We start from the raw sequence: 27,066 nt of genomic DNA, 5'->3' as shown, positions 1-27,066 counted from the left end.
AAATACATTTCTCATCTCATCTGCAGAAAAATCTTCTTCCTACATCTGTGAAACCACAAACATGATCAGTACTAAGAAGCTTATTAAAATGGCAAGAAAATGGCAAAAAATAGCAGCTGCCAGCAGGAAAAGGATCTCTTGGTCAAGACCAGTAGCTGATAAGGGTCACTTTGTTGTATACACAAGTGATGAAAGACGGTTTATGATTCCTTTGGGGTACCTGGAGAGTGAGATATTCAGAGAGTTATTCAGAATAGCTGAAGAAGAGTTCGGAGTAGCAAGTTCAGGACGAATTATGCTTCCATGTGATTCAAATTTCATGGAGTATGCGATCTCCATGATCCAAAGACATGTACCTGAAGACTTGGAGAAGGCATTGATTATGTCCTTGGCTAACTGCAAATACTCATCATTGTTGTTACACGAACATCAACACCAAACTAACCAACAACTATTCATTTGTAGTTTCTAAAGACAAAATCTATGTTCTTTTTTCGTAACAAACTTGTACAATTTTACCTAGATATATAATGAGAATTCTCACAAAACTTGTTCACATTAGCTGTTTTACCATTCACAATGTGCCCTTCTCCTTTACCGGTCTTAAATGACATAAAAAGAACAACCTACAGTCTTAGGGAGTTATGCAGACAAGATTCAATATAAGGACACGATAAGGAAAGTTATGCAGACAGATTCGGTTATAAGTCATGAGTACATATATTAGTTGGCATCCGACTATCAGAGCCTGCAGGATCAACAGGAAAATATAACAACATATCTGAATGGAAAGCGCTTTTAAATGTAAATACTTCAGCTTCCAGGGATGTACCAACACTTCTCCTTACCCAATATTGTAGAGGTCGTTCTTTCCTTCTTTAAATTAGTTAACAATTTGCTCATAAAACTTTCTGGTCATCTATTAGGATTTCCAGCAACAATGAAAATTACCAATACTTAGTTGAGAATTTATGACAAAATCATGCAGTTTTCGGTAATTCTACTTGAGGGGATTTATATTTAACACTTTTACGCAGCTGTACGGGGGTACATTTGACATTTTCCTAATTTTATTTACCAACTGATGAACTTTGAACTGAAACAGCTAGATATATTGATCATGGTCTTGTGGCCAATTTAACAATTATAGTTGCTTGGTTGTATGTAGGGTTCAAAATGTTTTAGAATTATATCCAACATGCAAATGTCCTGCTGTATTTGCCCCTCAACCCAGACAGTGGACCATGCATATTTACCTGAACTTGAACTCAGTTTCAGTGAAAGTTACTTTTATGAAACAACAGGATCCGAAGTGACCCCTTAAAATTAGATCAACGTACATGAAATTCTTTAAATTTTAGGCTATTCCTTTGTCATGATTCTGTAACAAAACTGTTAGATTTGAATGATTTCATTCTGAACTTTCATTAAATTTCTAAGTAGACTTATGCTATGTTAAGTATATAATCTACGGTGTATAATCTATACAAAAGAGGAAACGATCTTTTTTCTAGAAACTACAGATATACATGTGTGGCTTAGTTTGTTCTTGATGCTCATGTGACGATGATGAGTATCTGCAGCTAGCTAAGGACGTGATTAATGCCATTTCCAAGTCCTTCGCAGCACATCTTTGGATCATAGATATCACGTACTCCATAAAATTTGAATCACAAGGCATCTTAATTGGCCCTGTACTTGTCACCCCAAATTCCTCCTCGGCTATTCTAAGGAGCTCTATGAATATCTTGTTATTCAGAAATGTCAAAGGAATCATAAAGCGTCTTCCATCTTCTGTGTAAACAACAAAGTGACCCTCATTAGCCATTGGTCGAGGCCATGAGATTCTCTTCCTGCTGGAGGCTGCTAACTTTTGCCACTTTCTTGCCATCTTGATAAGTTTCTTTGTGCTGATCATATTGTATTGTTTTAAGAATCAAAGGAGAGAATTTTTTCAAAGTTGATAAGATATTTGAATTTGATGCGGGTTTAGAAGTTTACTTGGTTGGAAATACTTGAAGGAATGGTCAAGTTTTATAGCTTCAAGCTGCAGACATATCACTTCATTCATGACTGCCCTGTTCACATTATTTGGAAGCAGAACCACGCGATTGAGTTTATGTTGCTTTGAATGATCCAAAAACATGAGCCCAAAATTGTCTCTTGATAATTAATATAAGCCTGTTTTCAGCCACTCAACTAGATTATAATACAAGTGTAATGGTTCTTCCCTTGATTTATGATTTATCTAATATCTAATCTGTGTAAATGTGGTGTTCTCTGATGGACATGTCAACCGAAACATCTGCATTTATTAGTTGGTGTGTGCTTGGCAGTATGTTTAGAAGGGATTTTACACAATAATCAAATTAAGTGGCTGTTAAGAGGTTTATATCAATTATCAAGCAACATGTTAAGCCTATATGATCTTAAATCAGACAGGCAACTTGAATATCCACATGAACTTGCTCCCAAAGAACGAAAAAGAGGCAGTCCCACTTCGAAGTGATGTGTCTTCGGATAGGAGCTATATAACTTGATCATTCTCCAGAGCTTTATCAGCCAAACACTCATAAGTTACTCATTACATACATTCCAATCTACTTTCTCATCGTCATAATTTATTTACTTTGTTACTCTATCTGAAACCCACAAAATGATAAGTACAAAGAAGCTTATCAAAATGGCAAGGAAATGGCAAAGATTAGCAGCTGCCAGCAGAAGAAGGATTTCTTGGTCAAAATCATTGTCTGAGAAGGGTCACTTTGTTGTTTACACGAGTGATAAAAGACGATTCATGATTCCTTTGACATACCTCAAGAGCGAGATTTTCACAGAACTCTTTAGAATGGCCGAGGAAGAGTTTGGAGTAGAAAGTTCAGGGCCAATTATGCTGCCTTGTGATTCAAGCTTCATGGAGTACGCAATCTCCATGATTCAAAGACATGTCACTGAGGATATGGAGAAGGCATTGATCATGTCTTTAGCCACCTGCAGATACTCATCATTGTCAAATGGCCTTCAAGAACAACCCAATCAACAATTATTTATCTGTAGCTTTTAGAAATGTTTTCTATTTTTTAGTAGGAAACATATACGTGTACAAATTTACAAAGAGAAAATTAATGAAATTTCCTGCGGAAGTTCAAATCATATAGCCTTGTCACTTTAGCAGCAATACACCCGTTATCTTTTCATGATGCATGCATTAAATTTCATATAATCAACAATTTTAGACATATGAATAAAAAATCATAAAAAAAGGAACTTACCCTGTAGGGGGGCATTCTCTTCACTGGATACAACCTGATCTTATCTTGAATTATTGGAACTGATTAAGCTTGATTACCTAATCAGACTTGATTACTAGAGAGTAAACCGGAGAGTAAACTTATAGGACATGACCGAAACTTATAGGAACCTATTTGAACTTATTGAACTTAAAAGACTAATTGAAACTTATATGTTAACGTAAAACGAAGAAAATATTATTAAATTATATAAAGCATATTACAACTACATTGCAAACCAACAAAGAGCCCCCACTTCGCCGAATAGTACTAAACGAAGTAGCAGGGAACAAAGCCCACCCAAAATAAAACTCTGTTCCATAGCATACCATAGACACACGTACTATCTACCCTATTAGTTTTCATAACAAAAGATAAGATCTCCCCACAGATCAGATTACACATTCCACGTACTTTTAAGAAAGACAACCTTTAGAGACATGCTAAGCATTGGCAGACCCACCCCCAAATCTATCCGCAGCAGCTTTATCCTTTTTGAAATCATTGAAAGCCCTTGGTGGTACCTCAAAATGGGTGACATGACCCACAGCCATCTCCATTGCCATTGCTGCCAAGTGATGTGCAACTACATTTTTGTGCCTTGGTACATGTTTGAAGACAATCACCCAATCTTCTTTAATCTGGTTCCTCACATCCGAAATAACAGCAGCTAGCTCATGGTGCGGATAAGGATTCACACCTGACGTATCTAGCATAAAGATCAAAGATTCAGCATCAGTTTCCACTTCAAGCTTTGGCACCTGAAAAGCTTTCGCCATAGCAAGACCTTCCCTCATTGCTAGGAGTTCAGCAGCCAATGGAGTTTTGGCATTAAATTTGCTTGAGAATCCAAGATACCAATCTCCATTCTCCCTTCTCAGCACGCCTCCTCCTCCAGCCTCATCTATCCCTTTCCAAGCTCCATCAGTATTGAGCTTCATAAAGCCAGGAGCCGGTGGAGTCCACGAAGGACGTGGGGTATAAACCTCTCCCATTTTACCTTTTCCTTTATCCTGAAAAATACCAGAAGTTAAATTCCAATCTACATAAAAGGAATTGTAAATAGAAAATGCAGAAGTCATTTTTTTCTCAAAAACTGCCAAATTTCTGTGCTTCCAAATATGCCAACATGCTGTGATGAACAGAAGATTCCAATCACTAGGGATAGTCAAGTTATATTCAATCCATTCTGCCCATGAGGAGTTGCTGAAAATATTGAAATCAAATTTATCAGGAATTTTTAATCTTTGGAATATATAATTCCAAAGAATAGCTGAAGATGCACAATCCCTGAAAATGTGAATGTGAGTTTCAGTAGATTGAGAACATCTGCTGCACATGGCACTTATGTCAGGAATAAAGAAATTGAGTTTTTCTGCAACAGGAAGAATTTCATTTATGCAATTCCACATTAAAACTTTATATTTAAAGGGGGCTTTGACCTTCCAGAAACTTTTCCAAGGGAAATTATTAATGAAGGGGGAAGGATTATGGACTCTGTAAGCTGATTTTATGGTGAATGACCCTTCTTTGGATGGGGTCCACCTAATGAAATCCTCCATATTTGAGGATTGAGAAAGAGGGGTAGCTAAAATTTGTAATTTAATATTATTAGGTAAGAGATATTCTATATCCTCAAGAAACCAAGCACCATTCCTAATTATATTACACACAAACCAATGAGCCTTATTTTGTGGCACATCAACTGGTAAAAACTTATAAATCGGCCCTTCTCCCACCCAATGATGGTACCAAAGCGAGGTCGATTTACCATTACCGATTCCAATTTGAATCCCCTTTTTTAGAATTTCCCGACCTTTTAGGATATCCTTCCATAACGGAGAATTATAAGCTTTTGGAATAGCATCAAAGAAGGTCGCATTTCGAAGGTATTTTTCTGAAACAATTTTAACCCACAATTTTTGTGGTTGAGTTAAGATCGTCCATCCTAATTTAGCCATGAAAGTTAAATTCCAATCTCTTAAACTCCTAATACCTAGGCCTCCTGCATTCATGGGCTTAGTAACATTATGCCATGCAGTACGAGGAATGTATCTAGATCTATCCACCTTATTCCAAAGAAATTTTCTACAACTTTTCTCCAAGATGTTCAAAACAGTAACAGGTAAGATGCAAGTTTGCATAGAATAAACTGGATAAGAATTAAGGACAGACTTAATCATAGTACATCTACCAGCCATATTAAGAAGTTTAGCTTGCCAACCTCGAATCCTATCCGTTGTTTTTTGAATAAGATCAGCATAATTACTAATTTTTAATCTGTTTGCACTAATCTGCACTCCTAAATATTTTCCAAAGGAGGAACTTGTTTTTAAATTATACCTTGTTGCCAGCTCATCCCTAATAGAGAGGCACATCTTAGAGGGAAAGATAAGGGAAGATTTTTGTGGATTTATACGTAACCCAGAAGCAATTCCAAATTCCTCCAAAGTTTGCATAATACAATCCAAATTGCTAATGCTAGCTGACCCAAAGAGGAAAACATCATCAGCATAAAAAATATGGGAAAGAGATATAGATTTTGAAACCCTTAAAGGACTCCAAGTTTTACTAATAACTCTATTTTCTATCAACAAAGACAATCTTTCCAAACAAAGAACAAAGATGTACGAAGATAAAGGATCCCCTTGACGAATCCCTCTTGACGGTTTGAATTCCCTAGTGATTTCCCCATTCCAGAGAACCGAAATGTTAGCATTAGTGATACAATTCATAATAAGGTCTATCATAGAGTCTGGGAATCTAAAACCAATTAAAGTATCCCTAATAAAACCCCATTCCAGACTATCATAGGCCTTTGTTAAGTCTAACTTTAAAGCCATTACATTCTTTCCTTTCTTAGCCTTATGAAAAAGATGGGCAATCTCCTTAATAATAATCACATTTTCCTCTATACTTCTATTAGGCACAAAGCTGGATTGCATAGGACTAATTAAGTCATCCAAAAGAGGTCTGATTCTCCTAACAAGCATTTTAGTAATTGAAACTTATATGAACTTACTAAATCTGAAACATTTTTTCAAGGTAAAGAGAACGCACCCTATCTCTGTTAGATGTATTGCAAACCTATTGACTGAGATGTGATGGTCTCAATTCAGATGACAATATAACTGTATCCCGAGGAATGACCTTTTGTAAGTCCAAACTTTCCTTCTCAAGGTAGTATTTGGGAAAAACTCAAGCTAAAAAGCAGAATGAAAAACCATTTGCTCTTAACATTTTCTTTTCATCTAATCTGTTGCATTTCGAACTGCAATGGCATCTCCGGCACCAAGGCAAAATTAAATTGGACATAAACATAAAATAAGATTTCATCGGCTAAGAAAACAGTAAAGATAAAAGAAATTACATGAAAAAACAAGTGTGCAAAGTAATATGGGACACATAGTATTGACCTATAGTCCTATACTATAACTGGCAGAAAGGAACCATATTTCATATTTGTATGGCCAGAATCAAAATAGATATCATTTATGGGTTGCCTGGTTGTATGTAGGGTTCAATATGAAACAAAAGCATATGGCAGGTGATTATGAATTAGAATAGAGTCTCTTTCAATTATGCAAAATGCAAATACGTCATGCAATAGTTCATAGTTATCCATCAACCCTGTCGGTAAAACATAGATATTCACCTTTGTTACTCAAACTCTTCATTCCGTTCCAAGTTACTTTAACCAACAATAGGATGTGAAGTTTTACTCTTAGACCTTTCAAAACAGATCAAAAGAAATACAGTAAAACTTTGTGAAATTGTATGCTATATATATTTCTGTGATCCTTTTACAGTTTATACCATGCGTGTGGCAAGACGAATTAAATTTGAAGGGTATATTCACACAATGGAGAAAATGTTTGATTTGAATCTGAATTCTGTTCTCATTAAATTTCTGACTATAACTAACTATATACTCTATGTAGGTTCAATTCTATACAAAAGGAGAAACAAAATTATGTTCTAGAAACTAGAAATCAACAAGTGTGAATTTGTTTGATCTTGATGTTCATGTGACACAGAGGAATATCTGCAGCTGGCTAATGACATGATCAATGCTTTTTCCAAGTCCTCAGCTACACGTCTTTGGATCATAGAGATTGCATATTCCATGAAACTCGAATCACAGGGAAGTGTGATTGGCCCTGAACTTGTTAACCCGAACTCTTCCTCTGCTATTCTGAAGAGCTCTATGAAAATCTCGCTCTTGAGATAAGCCAAAGGGATGATAAACCGTCTGCCATCAGTTGTATAGACGACAAAGTGACCTTTATCAGCCACTGGTCGAGGCCAAGCGATCCTCTTCCTGCTAGCGGCAGCTATCTTTTGCCACTTTCTTGCCATCTTGAGGAGCTTCTTTGTGCTGATCATGTTGAGCTTTTTTTACTTTTAAGAGTGTAAGGAGAGAATTTTTCGAAAGATAAGATAATAGATGAGTTTGAGGAATTTAGGAGTATGTTTACTTGGTTGGAAAGTGTTGAGAGAACAGGCAAGTTTTATAGCTTCAACATGAAGACATATCACTTCATTGGTGACTAACATGTTCACATGATTTGGAAGCAAAACCATGTGATCAAGATTATGTTACTTTAAATGATTCCAAAACATGTATCTCAAATATGTCTGTTGATAATTAATATAAACCTCTTCTCAGCCACTCAATCAGATTATTACACAAGTGTAATGGTTATTCCCTAGGTTCATCTACTATGTAATCTGTGTAAATCAGTAAATGCAGTGTTCTCTGATGGGCATGGCAACTGAAACATCTGTATTTATTAGTTGGTGTGTGCTTGGCAGTATGTTAGCACGGATTCTACACAATAATCAAATTAAGTGGCTGTTAAGAGGTTTGTATCAATTATCAAACGACATGTTAAGTCGATATGATCTTTAAATCAGACAGGCAGCCTGAATATCCACATGAACTTGCTCCCAAAGAGTGAAAAAGAGGCAGTCCCACGTCGAAGTGATATGTCTTTGGATTGGAGCTATAAAACTTGATCATTCACCAAAGATTCCACAACCAAGTACTCCTAAATTACTCATTACCTACATTGGAATCTACTCTCTCATCTTCAAAATTTATTTAATTGGTTCTCTATCTGAAACCCACAAAATGATCAGTACAAAGAAGCTTATCAAAATGGCAAGGAAATGGCAAAGAATAGCAGCTGCCAGCAGAAGAAGAGTTTCTTGGTCAAAATCATTGGCTGAGAAAGGTCACTTTGTTATTTACACGAGTGATAAAAGACGGTTCATGATTCCTTTGACATACCTCAAAAGCGAAATTTTCACAGAGCTCTTTAGAATGGCTGAGGAAGAGTTTGGAGTAGAAAGTTCAGGGCCAATTACACTGCCTTGTGATTCGAGCTTCATGGAATACACAATCTCCGTGATCCAAAGACATGTCGCTAAGGACTTGGAGAAGGCACTGATCATGTCTTTAACCACCTGTAGATACTCATCATTTTCTAATGACCTTCAAGAACAACCCAATCAACAACCATTTATCTGCAGTTTTTAGAAATTCTTTCTGTTTTTTAGTAGGAAACATATAGATGTACAATTTTACAAAGAGAAAGTTAATGAAATTTCTTGCGGAAGTTCAAATCAGATGATCTTGTCATTTAACATTACACCCTTCTTTATCTTTCCATGATTTATGGTATAAACTGCATATAATCAACCTTTCCTGAAAGGGGGAAAAAAAGAGGAACTTATCCCTTAATACGTACTACAAACCTACTGACCGGTATCTAATGGTGTCAATTTGTAGCACAATATATTTGTGGCATGCAGTTTCCTATGCAATGACCTAAATGTCCAAGAACGGGAAAAATTCTCAACTCTCATGGTATTTTGACAAAAACACAAGCAAAAAAGCTGAATGATAACCCGTCTGTTCTTAATATTTTCTTTTCATCTGATCTGTTTGCATTTCAAACTACAATGGAATTTCCGGCGCCTAGGAAATTGAATTGGACAATAACATAGAATAAGATTTTCGTCAGCTATGAAAACAGTGAAGATTTTTTTGAAAAAGTTAGATTGAAAAAAAATGAACTGTGCAACGTAATATGGGACACATAGTAAATTAGTAATGATAGTAACTGGCAGAAAGGAATCATATATGTATGGCCAGAATCCAGATAGAATAACAGCATTTGTGGTTGCTTGGTTGTATGTAGGGTTCAATATGAAACAAACGCATATGGAAGGTTATCCATCACTTTTGCACTAAGCAAATATATCATGCAATAGTTAATAGTTATGTTATCCATCAACCCTGTCGGTAGACCATATATATTCACCTTTATTACTCAAGCTATTCAATCCGGTAAAAGTTAATTTATCCATCAATTATTCGATTGGATATCAAGTATGACTGTTAGACCTTTTAAAATAGATCAAAACAAATAAAAATATATGAAATTGTAGCCTGTATTTCCGTGCTAAGAAGACTTAAGTTTGAACGGCGCATTCATGCAATGGGTAAAATGTTTGATTTGAATCTGAATTTTGATCTCATTAAGTTTCTGAGTTAAACTATATACTCTATGTAAGGTTCAATTCTATACAAAAGGAGAGAACATTATATTCTAGAAACTAGAAATCAAAACTTGTGAATTTGTTTGATCTTGATATTCATGGGTCACAGACGAATATCTGCAGCTGGCTAACGACATGATCAATGCCTTTCCCAAGTCCTCAGCTACACGTCTTTGGATAATAGATATTGTGTATTCCATGAAACTTGAATCACAGGGAAGTGTGATTGGCCCCGTACTTGTTAAACCAAACTCTTCTTCTGCTATTCTGAAGAGCTCTATGAAAATCTCATTCTTGAGATAAGCCAAAGGGATTATGAATCGTCTTCCATCAGTTGTGTAGACGACAAAGTGGCCCTTATCAGCAACTGGTCGTGGCCAAGAGATCCTCTTCCTGCTAGCAGCTGCTATCTTTTGCCATTTTCTTGCCATCTTGAGAAGCTTCTTTGTGCTAATCATATTGAGTTTTGATTTAAGAGTGCAAAGGAGAGAATTTTTCCAAATATGAGATAAAAGATGAGTTTGAGAAATTTAGCAGTATGTTTACTTGGTTTGAAAAAGTGTTGAGAGAACGGGCAAGTTTTATAGCTTCAAGATGAAGACATATCACTTCATTGGTGACTAACTTGTTCACATGATTTGGAAGCAAAACCACGCGATCAAGTTCAGCTTTGGGTTATCTCAAAACATGCAGCCCAAAGATGTCTCCTGATAATAATATAAGCCTCTTCTCAGCCACTCAATTACTGTATTTTATTATACGTTGAATGGTTACGCTTCTATCTTTCATCAAATGTCTAATCTGCATAAATGTGTTTTCTCTGATGCACATGACAACTAAACATCTGCATTTAATTAGTTTCCCTGTACTTGCTAGTATGAATACAGGAAATTCAGCTACCTGATTATCCACTCTGGATTACAATATCATCGATTATCCACTCTGGGTTACCTTAATTTGTGGCCTAGAGACTTGTATCAATTATCAGGTTACATCTTTGGCCTACTTATTCTGAAATCTGTCAAAATAAGTGCCAGATGAAAAAGTAAACCAGACATGACCACATGAATATTCACATGAACTTGCTTCAAAGAAAGAAAACATGGCAGTCCCATGTTGAAGTGATATGTCTTTAGCTGGGAGCTATAAAACTTGATCATTCTCCTAAAGGATTCCTCAACCAAGCACTGCTAAGTTACTCATTGCATTCCAAATTTCCAATCTACTTTCTTATCTTCACAAAATTTCCTCAAACTTATTAACAGGAAACAACAAAATGATCAGTACAAAGAAGCTTATCAAAATGGCAAGGAAATGGCAAAGATTAGCAGCTGCTAGCAGAAGGAGAATTTATTGGTCAAAACCAGTGGCTGAGAAAGGTCATTTCGTTGTATACACAAGCGATAAAAGGCGATTTATGATTCCTTTGGCATACCTTAACAGTGAGATTTTTAGAGAGCTCTTCAGAATAGCTGAGGAAGAGTATGGAGTGTCAAGTTCTGGGCCAATCATGCTGCCATGTGATTCAAATTTCATGGAGTACACGATCTCCATGATCCAAAGACATGTAACTAAGGAATTGGAGAAGGCATTGATTACGTCTTTAGCTAACTGCAGATACTCATCATTGTCAAATGATTATCAAGAACAAACCAGTCAGCAATTATTTATCTGTAGTTTCTAGAAACCTTTCTTCCTTTTGAATTTTTGTAGAAAACATATACACACAGTTGTACAAATTATTAAGAGAAAGTTAAAGAAATTTTCTGCCCAAGTTCAATTCAAACAATCTTGTCATTTTAGCAATGTGCCCTTCTTTATCTTTTTGTGGTATAAAATGCAAATGACAAACAACACCGGAAAAACTGAAAAGGAAAAAGGAACTTACAAGAAAGGAGAACGTTTTAATAGAAACAGTAAAGGGGAACTAAATGAGAAATGATTCTCATTATACGTCCTCCTCTCTGTACAGCTAACTGCAATACAAAAGAAATTACATACATTACTTTGATAAATAAATAATTAGTCGTCCAATATCTACATGAGAAATAATCTTCAATCGAAATCTACGCAATCAACATAAAACCTTCTCTACTTACCAGTTACAAGTATATCAAATATTACTAGGCTTAAAAAATTCATTTACAGTGCAGACAAACCAGTGACCCTGATTCTTGTCATTATAGAAATGAATTTTATTTAGTGGTTCAGCACATCTAAGTGCCTAACAGGCTAACATGGTACAGAAGATCTGTCCTATAAAGCTACATTGTGAACCAATCTCTATATCAGGTCTAATGAAATTAATGTATGTTTGGTAATGCTTACCTACATTTACTTCAGGACTAAGTACTATCATACTGCATAGAGCAAGATAAGCTTGAGTACGTATACAATGCTCATGCTTGCAATAACGATCCCAAGAGCCCATCTTGGTTAGTTCATGACTTCCTATATGTGGTTTATACCCATCCGGGCCACCCCCTAATAGCAATTCTGTATGATTGATCAGGTTAGGCATTGGATAATCTATGTTACCGACTTATCGTTATCCAAAACAGTTAAGTTTAGATCAAAACCTAATCTAATGTCTGCCAAGAAGATTAAAATCATTATATCAATTATCAGTAGACATCTTTGGCCTACATATTATAGTGGTTCACAAGAAGGATTGGCCTTACATGGACTGATTCATATTCCAAATGATAACTAAAAGCCAAACAAAGTAGACAAGCGCACCTGAAGATTCACATGGTTCTGCTTTTAAAGAATTGTTATGTCCTTGGATTGAAGCTATAAAAATCCAACATTGCCTCATTCCTTCATCAAGCAGTACAGCGCCTTTGCAGAATTCCCTTACCTTCAACCAAATATTAGCACTTCCTTACATAGTTTTCTTATTCTTGAAACATCAGCTCTTTCTCTTCCACTCTACCTAGAACAAAAACATGATAAGTACAAATAAGCTTATTCAAATGGCAAGGAAGTGGCAAAAGATGGCAGCTTCCAGTAGAAGAAAGATTTCCTGGCCAAGACCACTGGCTGATAAAGGTCATTTTGTTGTCTACACAACAGACGGAAGGCGGTTTATGATTCCCTTGACGTGTCTCAAGAATGAGATTTTCACAGAGCTCTTCAGAATGGCAGAGGAAGAGTTCGGGATTGCAAGTTCAGGGCCAATTATGCTGCCTTGTGATTCGAGTTTCATGGAGTATGCAATCTCTATGATCCAAAGACATGCAGCTCAAGGATTGGAGAAGGCGCTGATTACATCCTTAGCTAGCTGTAGATACACATCGTTATCAAATGAACATCAAGCACAAACGAAACAACAATTGCTTATTAGTAGTTTCTAAGACAGATTGTTTTCTCTTTTTTTCTTTTTTTGTATAGAACAAATACTGTGAAACTTTACCTGGACAGAGTTAATGGAACTACCTGCGGACGATATTTAAATCAACGCTCTTACAGAAACAGTCATTTCTTAACATTGTCAGAATGTGGTAATTCAGCACATTAATAAACTTAAGCTTGATTCACAAAATTTATATTTCTACATGTTAATGAAGTCTTTAGCATTCAGGCCGACTTCATGGGAGGACACTTGCTATACCTATATTAAAATGAAGAAGCATATACACTCAGAACACTGATTAAACCCATAACTTCATATAGTCATACATACTTTGCATTGTTTGGTGACTATGATGTACTTCCCTGATTTTGTTGCCAGATGTTCCATCAGTGTTCCCCTAGAGTCCTAGACAATAGAACCAATGGCAACTAACACAATTCCTAATAGAAAAATAACTCGTCCAGAATTCAGCACATTTATTGATTGCTCCATGACTTCCATCTGTACATGATGCAAACTGCTGTTTTTTTCCGCGGGGGGGGGGGTGGTGGTCTATCAGAGCTATCATGCGCAGCTGGAATAGAAAAAAGAATACAGGTCACGGTAAATCTAGTAGCGCACAAAATCAACTATAAAAAACATCTTTGGGCTACATGTTCCCATGTCATTCAAAACGGTGGCTACAATTCAGATAAGCCAGAAAAAAACATACCTGTTTACACAAGGGTCTGCCCAAAAGGATTATGTTTGGGATAGATTATCCGAAATCTATCTCATTCACGGTTTTATCTCTTTAGTGATATCAGTTGGAGTGCAACTCTTATCTTTTTTCAAGGATTAATTGTAATGCAATATAATCACTTTGAAAATCTATCTTAGACGACTGCTATTTTAGGTAGCAGTTAATCATAGTAGTTACTACTCCCTCGATCCCAAATTAGTTGTTACACTTACCTTTGCACAAAGTTTTAGGTGATAAGTGGTTGTTTGGTTATCGATTGTTATTTTATTGAAAAAGTAGATGTGATAGGAGTTAGTGGGGTATTTTTTTAATTGATTGTGAGAGAGTGTAGGGACCAAAAAAATTTAGTGGGAAAAGAGAGACAATATAATAATTGTGGGGTCATTCCTAATTTAGAAGTGTAACAACTAATCTGGGACGGACGAAAAAGGAAAGTGTAACAACTAATCTGGGACGGAGGGAGTATAAATGACAGTTACTAAAAATGAAAATGTGGGTTCCGGGGTCATGTCAGTCAGTCACAGGTCGTTCTTTAATTTCATATTTAGAAAAGCGTTGATCAGCAGTGTTTGATTTAATCATTGAACTCACCACTTCGGGCCTAGGGACAAGTGTAGGCGTCTACATGTGCGAACTTATCTGTAGACTTATAAGGAGGATAGGATAAGCAACCAATAATCATGAGATGACTATAATCAGGAGACTTCTTCATCAAAACCTCATAAGGAATTTTTCAATCTAAAACTGAACTCGAGGGCATATTGATGAGGTATTGAAATTTTGCCTTGAACCTAATGGCTCTAGCCGTCTCTAACAAGTGCATGTGAGCTTCTCTAGAGTCATACTCGTATCGGTTATATTACTTTCATTTGCTTATTGCCAAATATCTTTAACTTCGTAATAATAATAAGATTATGTACCTCAGAAAATTAAATAAGATTATGAAAATTACAAATTTGTAAACACTCATACATAAGACATATCTAAATGATCCTCTTGATAATCTTATTTTTGGTCCTCTTTTTTTAGACTTAATTGCAGTTCCATTCAGTTCAGTTCTGCCCAGTTCAACTTCATTTAGCTCCATTCAGTTCCATTTAATTCAGTTCAATAAAACGGCATTGTGTTCATCTTATTCTTTAATGATCTTATTTTATTATAAGTTTATAACAATATTAAATATTACTATTAATTATATTGTAATGTTCATCTTTATTTACTAGGAAAATTTGGTAATATTAATCCAACCTTTTGCCGATTTTCTTTTATTAAGCCCACCTACGACATATTTTTTAATAATCCCACCTTTACCACCCAACGTCTTTTATTGGGCCCAACACGTCATAAACCTATTGTCGTCGGTAATATATCCCTACGTGGAAGTACTCTCTCTAGATGTATTCAGTCATCATCATCAATTCATCACCATCTCGATGATTTTTTCACCAGTTATCGGTCACTTAATGTAACGCCCCGACCTCTAAATCACTCATTAAAGCATAATTAGCAGCGGAATTAACCTAATTTGGTCGGGACATTACCTGCCTTAATTCTCTCTTGGAAATTACAAGGCAACATCATACATAAGCCATAAAAACCTCCAATCTAATATAATAATCCTTTATATTCCCAAAATATAAGTACATAAATTACTAAAAGTCTTTAATTAAACTATTAAAACATTAAGCATAAACTAAGTGAATATTATTGAAGTGAAATCCTCGCCACTACTCGTTCCCATCGTTCCCAGCGGTACCTAAAACAGAAAACAAAATAACGGTGAGCCGAAGACTCAGTAACGAACTATTCTAGCAACGTAAATTCATTTCAATTCATTTTATTTAATAACACAGGGAGAATAGAATAATGTAAAACATTTTATAAAGTCCTTTATTTAATTCATTCATAACTTTTGGGTGCACATGCTAGTCGTGGCAAGTATGACATGGTGGAACGTCTTCCACGATGGACCGCTGTCCATAAACATGGGGCCTTGGCCCGAAAACATGAGAGCCTTGGCTCAATGGGCGGATGCCCCATGGGTACATGCATGACCGAGAATCGTAACCTGTGAACATATACTGCCAAACGGACTAGGAATTTCACTTTCATTTATCATGTTTCGTTTGATTTTACATTTTAGTCTTTTTACTTCAGTTGAAGTAACATAATTCCTTTGGATCATAAGATCAAACATCCTTTCTTTCATGGTTTCTTATAAACAGCATTTTATAAGAAATTCAATCAATCATCATAGCATTTTATAATCAATCATAAAATAAGGAATAATTCAAATCATATTATAATAAATTATTCAATAAAATCATACTTCATTTCCCGCAATTCATAAAACATGTCAAAACATTCATTTAATAAATCAATCATACATTGTAATTTCATAATCACATTTATAAGGGAATTGCGGGTACTAGCAATAGCCGTTACCTAACTCCACGATTTCCTAGGGATTTTCCTTGGTTCGTTCGTCCTGAGCTCCGAGTTCAATTCTTTCAAAATATTAAATCATTGAATTAGTACTAAATCGATAAATAATTTAAAATCAATATTTTATAAATCATAACCTTTATAAATCAAGAATTTTATAAATAACGAATTTTAATATAAATATAATTTCATAACTTAATGAAAATATTATTAATTGAAATTTTAATCGAATATATATTTATTTCATAAATCGGTTTTCATGAAAATCTTATTTAAATTCTGTTTTTGTTAATTCAAGATAATAATTTATTTTAGTAAAATCCATATTTGATAATTAAACCTGAAAAATAATAACGATTTATTAGTAAATAATTATATCATAAAAAAAAACAATATTAAAACATGAAAATTAATAGTTAGAGAATCTGAAATTTAATAGTTAGGAAATCTGAAATAGTAATTCAAAGTTTAACTCACCAAAGGCCCAAGTTAGAATAGCCCAACTCCAGTATGGATTTGATGTGAATAAAATTCAAGGTTTCAAGAAACCTGATTTTCGGTTCTTCTGGGAAAGGGAATAGAAACAGGGGAGGGGGCACGAAGAAGAGCAGGGGAGGAAAGAGAGGAGGAAGGAAGGGAAAGGTGGTCGGCTGGGCGGCTCGGTGTCGGATGCGACGGTGAGGGTGGTGGTTGTGCGGTGGACGAACGACAAGAGAGAAGAGGTAGGGGTACGACAGAGCAGAGCACAGGGAAGAGGGGGGGAAGAAGGTGGCCGACTGGGTGTCTGGCTGGGCGTCGCAGATGGGTTGCGACGGTGATGGCGGTGGTTTGGTGGCAGAGGAACGGCGAGGGAGACAGAAAATGGAGCACGAAGTGAGTGAAAACAGGGGAAATTCGGGTTTGTTTCTGGGTGGTTTTGGGCGGCGGCTCCCCGGAATTGAGGGCGGAGGTGGTTGACGAGATGGCGAGGGTGGCTGGAGGTGGTGGTGTGTGGTGTGGTGTTGGTGCGGGTGGTGCAGCGAAGAGAAAAGGGGAGAGGCAGGGGAGTGCGAAGCGGGGAAGCAGGGGACGGTGGTTGAGTACGGTGGTGTTTCTGGCTGGCCGAGTGGTGCTGGGGTGGTGGTCGAACAGTGGTGGGAATGGTGGTGGTCGGTGGCTGTTGTGGTGGTTAATGGTGGTTGCAGCACGATGGTGCCGTGAAAGGAAGAAGGAGGGAAGCTTTGGTGGGTTGTTGGTTCGAAACAGAGAGGAGAATTAGAATTGAAAATTGGTTTTGATTTTGTGATGTTGAATTCCAATTGGTACTATGACTGATTTGTATAGTCAAGAAGATTGAATGGAAAGGAAAAGTCCTTGGTCTCCAAGGCAGGAATGTAGACAGAATTCAAGGAAAGGAGTGGAAACATACGTGGAGAGGGGGAAGAAGAAGAGAAATGGAATTTTTCTCTTTCAAGGGCATTTTTGTAATTTCACAAGATTAGGCTAAAATTCTGAAAAAAATTGGTTTCTATTTTTAGGAAATTAATTAGAATAGAGATGTTTAATTAAAACTAAGTTTCAAGATAATCTTTTATAAAAATATCGTTAACGAAAAATAAATTTAGTTTTTGAATAGAATAAGAACGTTTATTTAAAAATCTGAAATAATTAACGAAATAACTAAAATAAATAGCTTAAACTCGTAACTTTTTAAATTAAATCATGGAATCTGAAAAATAATAAATCGTGTAATAATATTAAAAATTCAAGTGAAGTAAACTTCGTTAATTAAAATAAAGTTCGAATTTAGGATTTAAAAACGGTTTTAAGCTAAATAAAAATAATTAAGCATAATTAATCGAGTTTTAAAAATTCGGGGTATTACATTTTTACCCCCTTAGAAAAAGTTTCGTCCTCGAAACTTGAAAATTAGATTTATAAAAATGATTGTTGAAAATTGAAAACGGTTGAATAAAGGTACGATGTTTTATTTTAAAACCAAGATCTCAAAATTTTATTTCAATCCCGACAATGTCTAGCCTCCATTCCGCTATCATCCCTTAGGATTCCGCTTCAACTCGAGACCTAGAATCAAAGAGTAAAGAATGCAAAAGGGGCAAAATTTATGTATTGATCCTTAATCGTCATTAAGGTCAATTACATTTCGCCATCGCCTTTCGTATCTCCACTTGATTTCATATAATAGGGTCGAGGAGCAAAGAACATAAAAGGGGCAAACTTGTTAGCATAGACTAGGTTCCCGTTTTACTTTGTGAGATCCTGTTTGAAAATATTTTCCACCAAAAATAGTAGTTTTTAATGCAAAATTGTAATTCTGTAAATATGTGTATATATAATGAAAATAAATTTTTATCTATCAATTGCAATACTCAAATAGTTGTAAAAGTTATTTATTATAATAATAATCTCGTACTCTGAGCTCAGGAGAACTTCCATCGGAGACGACTTCCATGAATAACAATTAGATTACCAGTACAATCATGTTAGCCTAAACATAATCCATATTATAGAGACATAGTTCATAATTGAAAATTTCAAATTCAACATAAGCATAACATTATAACATTCATAACATTCATAATCATTTGATCTAACACACGAGCATGGTCGATTCGTAACACGTTTACATAAAACATCGCGACTTATATCATTCTTAGGCGACTATTGGGAGATATTGCGTTTTCGTTTGCTCTTGAGCTTCTTGCTGCAGGAATCTTGCCGTTGACTTTCTTTATTCGATTTGTTTTGATTCCGATCTCCGATCTTTCTTCTATGTTGAATAACTTCGTTAACTGCGTTCGTTGCAGGGGTTCGGGTCCAATCACGTGACTAGAATTATATCGTTAGACATACGACTTGGTTACTTATCCTTAGGTCGAAAAATCTCGTATTTTGCGGAGAATGCTAAGCCATCACACATGCCTTTATCATAAACAATCTAACTTCTAGAAAACTTAGTTCAGACTACTTGGTTTTACAGACATGTCATTTTGTCAATTTCTATTATCAACTCCATTGCATTCCTTAATCATTCATAATTCTTTTCGAATTTCATTACATTCATTGATATCATCAACCTGATGGACAGAATCCTCGATAACTTATTTCAATGCTTTATATGCAAACTCAATTCCATGTCCTCACTATAAATCATACTTTTCCTCACAACATTTTGCAAAATCCTACATTCTTTAGTTCAACTTTTCTTTTATGGAGATAATCAAGCGTCCTTTCAGATAACTACAATCCCTATAAATGATGCGGAAAGGTAAACCAAGAATACCATCAACCTTATTGAAAGACTAGTTCTTGATAACTTCTTTTATAATTCTCATAACTTCATTTTGTAACCTCAATTTCATCTTTTCACCACAAATCATGTTTGGTTGCGCATAATATTCTTGCATAACTTTTAAAATTCTAGCTTAGCTTCCTTAACATATCCGAAAATACACTTAGGTACTTACAACCATAGAATAATCATTATAAAGGGTGCGGAATAGTAACTCAAAAATCAATTATACTCGCACGCTTTAAACCTTGAATAACCTTGATTTAATCGGTGACTCGCCACTTAAAATACAAACTTATGTACCCTATCGTTAAACCTTATCGACAGACTAATTCTTGATAGCTTATTTTGGTAAAATCCTCAAGATCTTATTCATGGATCAACTCAACTAGATCTCTTATCATAACTCATGTTGGGTTCATAACTTTTCTGTATAACTTCTTAGCTTCCTTACTCAATCATCTTCTAGATAATAGACTTTAGTACTTATAAACATCAAAATATTCATCGGAAAGGTAACCCAAGAATCACTTTTGTTCATAACTTTAACACTTTAAAATTCGAATAATCTTAACATAATTAGTGATCAACCACAACCTTATGCTTGTTTCGTACTCCTAACTTTTATACTATTCTTAAAGATTTCGCAACCATCAAAATTCCTCAAAACCATTCATATCAACAAAATCCTTGAGTTCGCACCGTGCTAAACTTAACTTCTTCAAAAATATAATGCTTAACTTTGACTAGTCTATCTAGGGTAGAAAACTCATAACATGACATGTGACGGTAAACATAAAATCAAGGGAAGTTCGATTCTAAAGCGAGAGAGAGAAAATCAAGATAATATCAGCGTTGGCGTCATCTTTGTCCTTTATCATGTAATCCCTTACGTATATTGACGGGCGTGATAGTTTTAGCATTGTTGTTGTTGTTTCGTTCATGATTGGTCGAGGTTGTTGTTCCGGTATTCGTTGGAGGTGGTTTAGGACAATCTTTATCAAAATGATCTTTTCCTTGACATCGATAAGAAGTATTCGTTTTTCGTACGATATTCGCTTCCATTCGTTCGAGCATGTCGAAAGTCTCGAGTAGTTGATCCATATGATTGATCTAGTCTTTTAAATTCCATCGAATTGGCTTGCGATCATAGATTGGTGGATTCAAAGGTGAAAACTTCTTAAATAGTGACGCTTTTCCGTTCGCATTAGTGACTTTCTTTTTCCGAGAATCTTTGACCACTTTAGTTGACAACGTACTTGCAGTTCCTAACCGTTCCATCATCTCTTTTGGATCTTCCATAGATTAGTCGTCATAGAAATCATCATAGGAAACATCATTCTGGGAGACGTCATCGTGAATGTTGCGCTTTGATGTGAGCTTCGTTCGTGGTATCGTTGGTAAGTTCAATAATCGATATTTCGCATAACATATTTAATCAAGAAAACAACAATAACATAAGAAATGAATCCCTTTTATCCCGTGCGTTCCTACGCTCACACTCATTTCATTTTAACTTGACTTGATTTTAACATATTCTTTTTAACTTATTCCTTAAAACTCTTTGCTTAAAGCCTATTGAATTCTACTATGCGCAAAACCCGTAAGGTTTAGCACTTATGATCCAGAACCTTGGCTCTGAATACCAAACTGTAACGCCCCGACCTCTAAATCACTCATTAAAGCATAATTAGCAGCGGAATTAACCTAATTTGGTCGGGACATTACCTGCCTTAATTCTCTCTTGGAAATTACAAGGCAACATCATACATAAGCCATAAAAACCTCCAATCTAATATAATAATCCTTTATATTCCCAAAATATAAGTACATAAATTACTAAAAGTCTTTAATTAAACTATTAAAACATTAAGCATAAACTAAGTGAATATTATTGAAGTGAAATCCTCGCCACTACTCGTTCCCATCGTTCCCAGCGGTACCTAAAACAGAAAACAAAATAACGGTGAGCCGAAGACTCAGTAACGAACTATTCTAGCAACGTAAATTCATTTCAATTCATTTTATTTAATAACACAGGGAGAATAGAATAATGTAAAACATTTTATAAAGTCCTTTATTTAATTCATTCATAACTTTTGGGTGCACATGCTAGTCGTGGCAAGTATGACATGGTGGAACGTCTTCCACGATGGACCGCTGTCCATAAACATGGGGCCTTGGCCCGAAAACATGAGAGCCTTGGCTCAATGGGCGGATGCCCCATGGGTACATGCATGACCGAGAATCGTAACCTGTGAACATATACTGCCAAACGGACTAGGAATTTCACTTTCATTTATCATGTTTCGTTTGATTTTACATTTTAGTCTTTTTACTTCAGTTGAAGTAACATAATTCCTTTGGATCATAAGATCAAACATCCTTTCTTTCATGGTTTCTTATAAACAGCATTTTATAAGAAATTCAATCAATCATCATAGCATTTTATAATCAATCATAAAATAAGGAATAATTCAAATCATATTATAATAAATTATTCAATAAAATCATACTTCATTTCCCGCAATTCATAAAACATGTCAAAACATTCATTTAATAAATCAATCATACATTGTAATTTCATAATCACATTTATAAGGGAATTGCGGGTACTAGCAATAGCCGTTACCTAACTCCACGATTTCCTAGGGATTTTCCTTGGTTCGTTCGTCCTGAGCTCCGAGTTCAATTCTTTCAAAATATTAAATCATTGAATTAGTACTAAATCGATAAATAATTTAAAATCAATATTTTATAAATCATAACCTTTATAAATCAAGAATTTTATAAATAACGAATTTTAATATAAATATAATTTCATAACTTAATGAAAATATTATTAATTGAAATTTTAATCGAATATATATTTATTTCATAAATCGGTTTTCATGAAAATCTTATTTAAATTCTGTTTTTGTTAATTCAAGATAATAATTTATTTTAGTAAAATCCATATTTGATAATTAAACCTGAAAAATAATAACGATTTATTAGTAAATAATTATATCATAAAAAAAAACAATATTAAAACATGAAAATTAATAGTTAGAGAATCTGAAATTTAATAGTTAGGAAATCTGAAATAGTAATTCAAAGTTTAACTCACCAAAGGCCCAAGTTAGAATAGCCCAACTCCAGTATGGATTTGATGTGAATAAAATTCAAGGTTTCAAGAAACCTGATTTTCGGTTCTTCTGGGAAAGGGAATAGAAACAGGGGAGGGGGCACGAAGAAGAGCAGGGGAGGAAAGAGAGGAGGAAGGAAGGGAAAGGTGGTCGGCTGGGCGGCTCGGTGTCGGATGCGACGGTGAGGGTGGTGGTTGTGCGGTGGACGAACGACAAGAGAGAAGAGGTAGGGGTACGACAGAGCAGAGCACAGGGAAGAGGGGGGGAAGAAGGTGGCCGACTGGGTGTCTGGCTGGGCGTCGCAGATGGGTTGCGACGGTGATGGCGGTGGTTTGGTGGCAGAGGAACGGCGAGGGAGACAGAAAATGGAGCACGAAGTGAGTGAAAACAGGGGAAATTCGGGTTTGTTTCTGGGTGGTTTTGGGCGGCGGCTCGCCGGAATTGAGGGCGGAGGTGGTTGACGAGATGGCGAGGGTGGCTGGAGGTGGTGGTGTGTGGTGTGGTGTTGTTGCGGGTGGTGCAGCGAAGAGAAAAGGGGAGAGGCAGGGGAGTGCGAAGCGGGGAAGCAGGGGACGGTGGTTGAGTACGGTGGTGTTTCTGGCTGGCCGAGTGGTGCTGGGGTGGTGGTCGAACAGTGGTGGGAATGGTGGTGGTCGGTGGCTGTTGTGGTGGTTAATGGTGGTTGCAGCACGATGGTGCCGTGAAAGGAAGAAGGAGGGAAGCTTTGGTGGGTTGTTGGTTCGAAACAGAGAGGAGAATTAGAATTGAAAATTGGTTTTGATTTTGTGATGTTGAATTCCAATTGGTACTATGACTGATTTGTATAGTCAAGAAGATTGAATGGAAAGGAAAAGTCCTTGGTCTCCAAGGCAGGAATGTAGACAGAATTCAAGGAAAGGAGTGGAAACATACGTGGAGAGGGGGAAGAAGAAGAGAAATGGAATTTTTCTCTTTCAAGGGCATTTTTGTAATTTCACAAGATTAGGCTAAAATTCTGAAAAAAATTGGTTTCTATTTTTAGGAAATTAATTAGAATAGAGATGTTTAATTAAAACTAAGTTTCAAGATAATCTTTTATAAAAATATCGTTAACGAAAAATAAATTTAGTTTTTGAATAGAATAAGAACGTTTATTTAAAAATCTGAAATAATTAACGAAATAACTAAAATAAATAGCTTAAACTCGTAACTTTTTAAATTAAATCATGGAATCTGAAAAATAATAAATCGTGTAATAATATTAAAAATTCAAGTGAAGTAAACTTCGTTAATTAAAATAAAGTTCGAATTTAGGATTTAAAAACGGTTTTAAGCTAAATAAAAATAATTAAGCATAATTAATCGAGTTTTAAAAATTCGGGGTATTACACTTAAGCCCAATAAAAGTCGTTGGGTAGTAAAGGTGGGATTATTAAAAAATATGTCGTAGGTGGGATTAATAAAAGAAAACCGGCCAAAGGTTGGATTAATATTACCAAATTTTCCTATTTACTATTATTATTATTATTATTATTATTATTATTATGGGAAACCACCAAAACGTTACAAGCTTAACAAGCTACAAAGATCAAGTAAACTACAAGAAGTTGGTGGGGAGCCGAGATACAATCTGGGCCCCCACTCCTCTAGCTATGGCGAACCCGATCCTGCTGAAAATGTGGGCAGCTGCCCGTGCCCCTATGTCTTGAGCCCTGAAGTACGTCTGGACCCGCTTCAGCAACGAAACAGCCCCTTCATTATTATTATTATTATTATTATTATTATTTTAACTATACATGGTTTTACTTCATTTGTTCTACATGCAGTTGAAACTTGAAAGTATGAAAACTTGGTAAATTTAGATAACAAATATACAATTGTTCAATAGATAACACAAATGATTCAGATAAGTTTTGATCCGAGTCATATGAATTTCACTCATGTCATACTCCAAATTTAACAACTTGGTTAACAAATGCTCCATCGTATTATAAATAATGAAGTAGACATGATCGGGCACCATTTGGTAGGGGCTTATGGCTGGCAAGAAAAGTCTATCAGGTTGATCGATTCGGTCCGGGAAAATAGAGACCTGGTCCTATATTTTAACATTTTAATATTTCAGATTGGGAATATCCGATGTTTTAATTATATAAATACTACGGAGTACCTTTGTTTCGAAATGATAGAGACACTTTGACTTTTGACACTATTTACAAATTTTAATTTGACTATCATTTGTGATTTATGGGTAAAAAAATATAGTCGTGTAGGGTCTTGTTTGATTGGTCTCGATATGTACTTTCGGGATATCAACTTTTGATAATTTTTACAATACAAAATTTAGAGATATTAATGTCCAAACATTTACATCGGCAAACGTGTAAAGGTAAATTGTCCCCATTATTTCAAAACGGAAGGAGTATTAAAAATAACATTAGAATCACCTTTAATATTTACTGTACAAACCTAAAGTCCTAAACATTGCATTAGATGGCTCTTATAGCCATTATCGATACTATCCAAACTGATTAGGTCGGCCCAAAACCAATATGTATACCCAACTTGACAATTCTACTGGGTCAGTAGACAGTAATTAGACTAAATAGGCCTCGCAAAGTCATAAGACCATATCCAGACTGCCACGCCTAACCTAGGGGTCAACTGGTAAGACGGTCAGTCCCAGACCATTGGTCCGTCGATGGAACCCAGGGTGAACCGTATCAGACAACAAATCATTTGTACAATTGTACGACTTGTACAAATAAACGCTAACAATCAAGGATTTAGCTAAGGATTTAGCTTTCGGCTTGCAATTCTCCAAGGCCCCAACCCAAAAAATAAATAGAGCTAAAATAAGGAAAAAGTTAAGTGACAAAGGAAAGTGGCTTCTAACTTTCGCAAAGTTCCCTTTAATTATGGATTTATGGATTTACCAACTTAAAACTTAAAAGGGAACCTCAATTTTTATTTTATTAATTTAATTAATATTAAACAAATAAAAAGATAAAAATACTTAGCAGCCAATTCTGTAGTCCTTTCTTTAATTTGACTACCGCCATGGAAATACAGGTCAACCCATAGGCCATAGCTCACCAACTTGCTTGGACACTTGGACTTCCTGGCCCTCCACCAGTCTCCCTTCTATATTGTTCATTTTTTCATAACAGATTTGTTGTTGTTAAGCACGTCACTTGTTAGTAATGTGACGTTTTGGTTTTTTTTTGTTAAGCATGTTAATTACTCCCTCCGTTGTTGAATAATAGCCCCTTTTTCGTATTGAGTGTTCTTTTTTATTAGTCTTTTTTAAATTCTTTCCTTATTTATCCAATATTTATTCACATTATATCCTTATAAATATCTAAATGACACACTTGTTTACTCCAAATAAAGTATTTTCCCCAATAAACCCCTAATTATTTCTCTCTCTTACTTACATGGGTTAAATTTTATTGAGATTCATGTGACATGTGCATGTACTTATTTTGGATTGTCTTAAAAAGGGACTACCATTCAAGAATGGAGATAGTATACATTTTGGTGCTTTTAAAAAGAGATTACATATGAGGTATATATGAGTTTTTTTTTTTTTTTGATAATTCGAGGGGGATTTTATTAATCAATCGGCTGAAGTACCGATATAATGCAAGACTTATAGCCCAAGCTCATACAAACTCTAGTATACTTAAGGTTACAGAGAGATTATGGGGGGACATTGAGTTACATCCATGCAATAAATTCATCCCATCTTTGTAAACCCTGCTTAGCAAGGGCATCTGCAACCCCGTTGGACCCTCTTCCTTTATATGATATTTTGATCCCATTTTCCACCCCTCTTTGGTCCCGTATGTAGTTGATGAGAAAGTTGAGATTCCAAGGGCCGCCGCAGTCATCATTGCACCACTTTACAGTGTTTGAAGAGTCTGACTCAAAGAGGAGTCTGGTTCCTTGTAGGCGGTCACAACGTTCGCTGATCTTAAGGGCACGGTGAATGGCTAAGACTTCATCATGATTTATCTCCATTAAGGGGATTGGGCTTGAGAACATGCAGACAAATTCCCCCTTTGAGTTTCTCAGAACACCACCGATCGAAGCCCTCGAGTTGTCGAGGTTAACAGAGGCATCCACGTTCCATTTTTGCCAGCCAATGGGGGGAGGAATCCAGATTCCACCAGTTTCCAAATTTGCCAGTTTCGGTTTTTTGGGGGAACAGTTCCATAGTAGGCATGATGGGTTTCTTAGTATCTCGTCTTGACTGTACGGGAACG

The 27,066-nt window shown here is 35.7% G+C and overlaps 7 protein-coding genes across 7 annotated transcripts; 5 read left to right on the top strand and 2 right to left on the bottom strand.

Moving 5' to 3' along the window:
- Positions 1-61: 61 nt before the first annotated feature.
- LOC110788194 (auxin-responsive protein SAUR66-like) lies at positions 62-974 on the top strand. The gene has a single exon (XM_021992826.2). It carries the CDS (start codon positions 62-64, stop codon positions 470-472), a length of 411 nt encoding a protein of 136 aa, XP_021848518.1. The 3' UTR covers positions 473-974.
- A 1,406-nt stretch (positions 975-2,380) lies between these two features.
- On the top strand, positions 2,381-3,153 carry LOC110788173 (auxin-responsive protein SAUR64-like). Its single transcript, XM_021992808.2, has one exon. The coding sequence runs from the start codon at positions 2,657-2,659 to the stop codon at positions 3,062-3,064; it is 408 nt and encodes a 135-aa protein (XP_021848500.2). The 5' UTR covers positions 2,381-2,656; the 3' UTR covers positions 3,065-3,153.
- A 4,115-nt stretch (positions 3,154-7,268) lies between these two features.
- On the bottom strand, positions 7,269-7,676 carry LOC110788172 (auxin-responsive protein SAUR64-like). Its single transcript, XM_021992807.1, has one exon. The coding sequence runs from the start codon at positions 7,674-7,676 to the stop codon at positions 7,269-7,271; it is 408 nt and encodes a 135-aa protein (XP_021848499.1).
- LOC110788188 (auxin-responsive protein SAUR64-like) lies at positions 7,672-10,815 on the bottom strand. The gene has a single exon (XM_056843042.1). It carries the CDS (start codon positions 10,313-10,315, stop codon positions 9,908-9,910), a length of 408 nt encoding a protein of 135 aa, XP_056699020.1. The 5' UTR covers positions 10,316-10,815; the 3' UTR covers positions 7,672-9,907.
- LOC110788171 (auxin-responsive protein SAUR64) lies at positions 8,452-8,832 on the top strand. The gene has a single exon (XM_021992806.2). It carries the CDS (start codon positions 8,452-8,454, stop codon positions 8,830-8,832), a length of 381 nt encoding a protein of 126 aa, XP_021848498.1.
- A 302-nt stretch (positions 10,816-11,117) lies between the features above and the next one.
- LOC110788170 (auxin-responsive protein SAUR64-like) lies at positions 11,118-11,637 on the top strand. The gene has a single exon (XM_021992804.2). It carries the CDS (start codon positions 11,134-11,136, stop codon positions 11,539-11,541), a length of 408 nt encoding a protein of 135 aa, XP_021848496.2. The 5' UTR covers positions 11,118-11,133; the 3' UTR covers positions 11,542-11,637.
- A 1,055-nt stretch (positions 11,638-12,692) lies between these two features.
- On the top strand, positions 12,693-13,333 carry LOC130472347 (auxin-responsive protein SAUR64-like). The gene has a single exon (XM_056843044.1). The coding sequence runs from the start codon at positions 12,806-12,808 to the stop codon at positions 13,211-13,213; it is 408 nt and encodes a 135-aa protein (XP_056699022.1). The 5' UTR covers positions 12,693-12,805; the 3' UTR covers positions 13,214-13,333.
- Positions 13,334-27,066: the final 13,733 nt, after the last annotated feature.

Source organism: Spinacia oleracea, chromosome 4 (assembly GCF_020520425.1).
Source record: "Spinacia oleracea cultivar Varoflay chromosome 4, BTI_SOV_V1, whole genome shotgun sequence".
Lineage (NCBI taxonomy): Eukaryota > Viridiplantae > Streptophyta > Magnoliopsida > Caryophyllales > Amaranthaceae > Spinacia > Spinacia oleracea.
This window is presented reverse-complemented; position numbering and strand designations above follow the sequence as displayed.

Excerpts from the sequence above, each read along its gene's own strand:
- LOC130472347 (XM_056843044.1), top strand. The coding sequence starts at position 12,806 with ATGATAAGTACAAATAAGCTTATTCAAATGGCAAGGAAGTGGCAAAAG.
- LOC110788172 (XM_021992807.1), bottom strand. The coding sequence starts at position 7,676 with ATGATCAGCACAAAGAAGCTCCTCAAGATGGCAAGAAAGTGGCAAAAG.
- LOC110788170 (XM_021992804.2), top strand. The coding sequence starts at position 11,134 with ATGATCAGTACAAAGAAGCTTATCAAAATGGCAAGGAAATGGCAAAGA.
- LOC110788171 (XM_021992806.2), top strand. The coding sequence starts at position 8,452 with ATGGCAAGGAAATGGCAAAGAATAGCAGCTGCCAGCAGAAGAAGAGTT.
- LOC110788194 (XM_021992826.2), top strand. The coding sequence starts at position 62 with ATGATCAGTACTAAGAAGCTTATTAAAATGGCAAGAAAATGGCAAAAA.
- LOC110788173 (XM_021992808.2), top strand. The coding sequence starts at position 2,657 with ATGATAAGTACAAAGAAGCTTATCAAAATGGCAAGGAAATGGCAAAGA.
- LOC110788188 (XM_056843042.1), bottom strand. The coding sequence starts at position 10,315 with ATGATTAGCACAAAGAAGCTTCTCAAGATGGCAAGAAAATGGCAAAAG.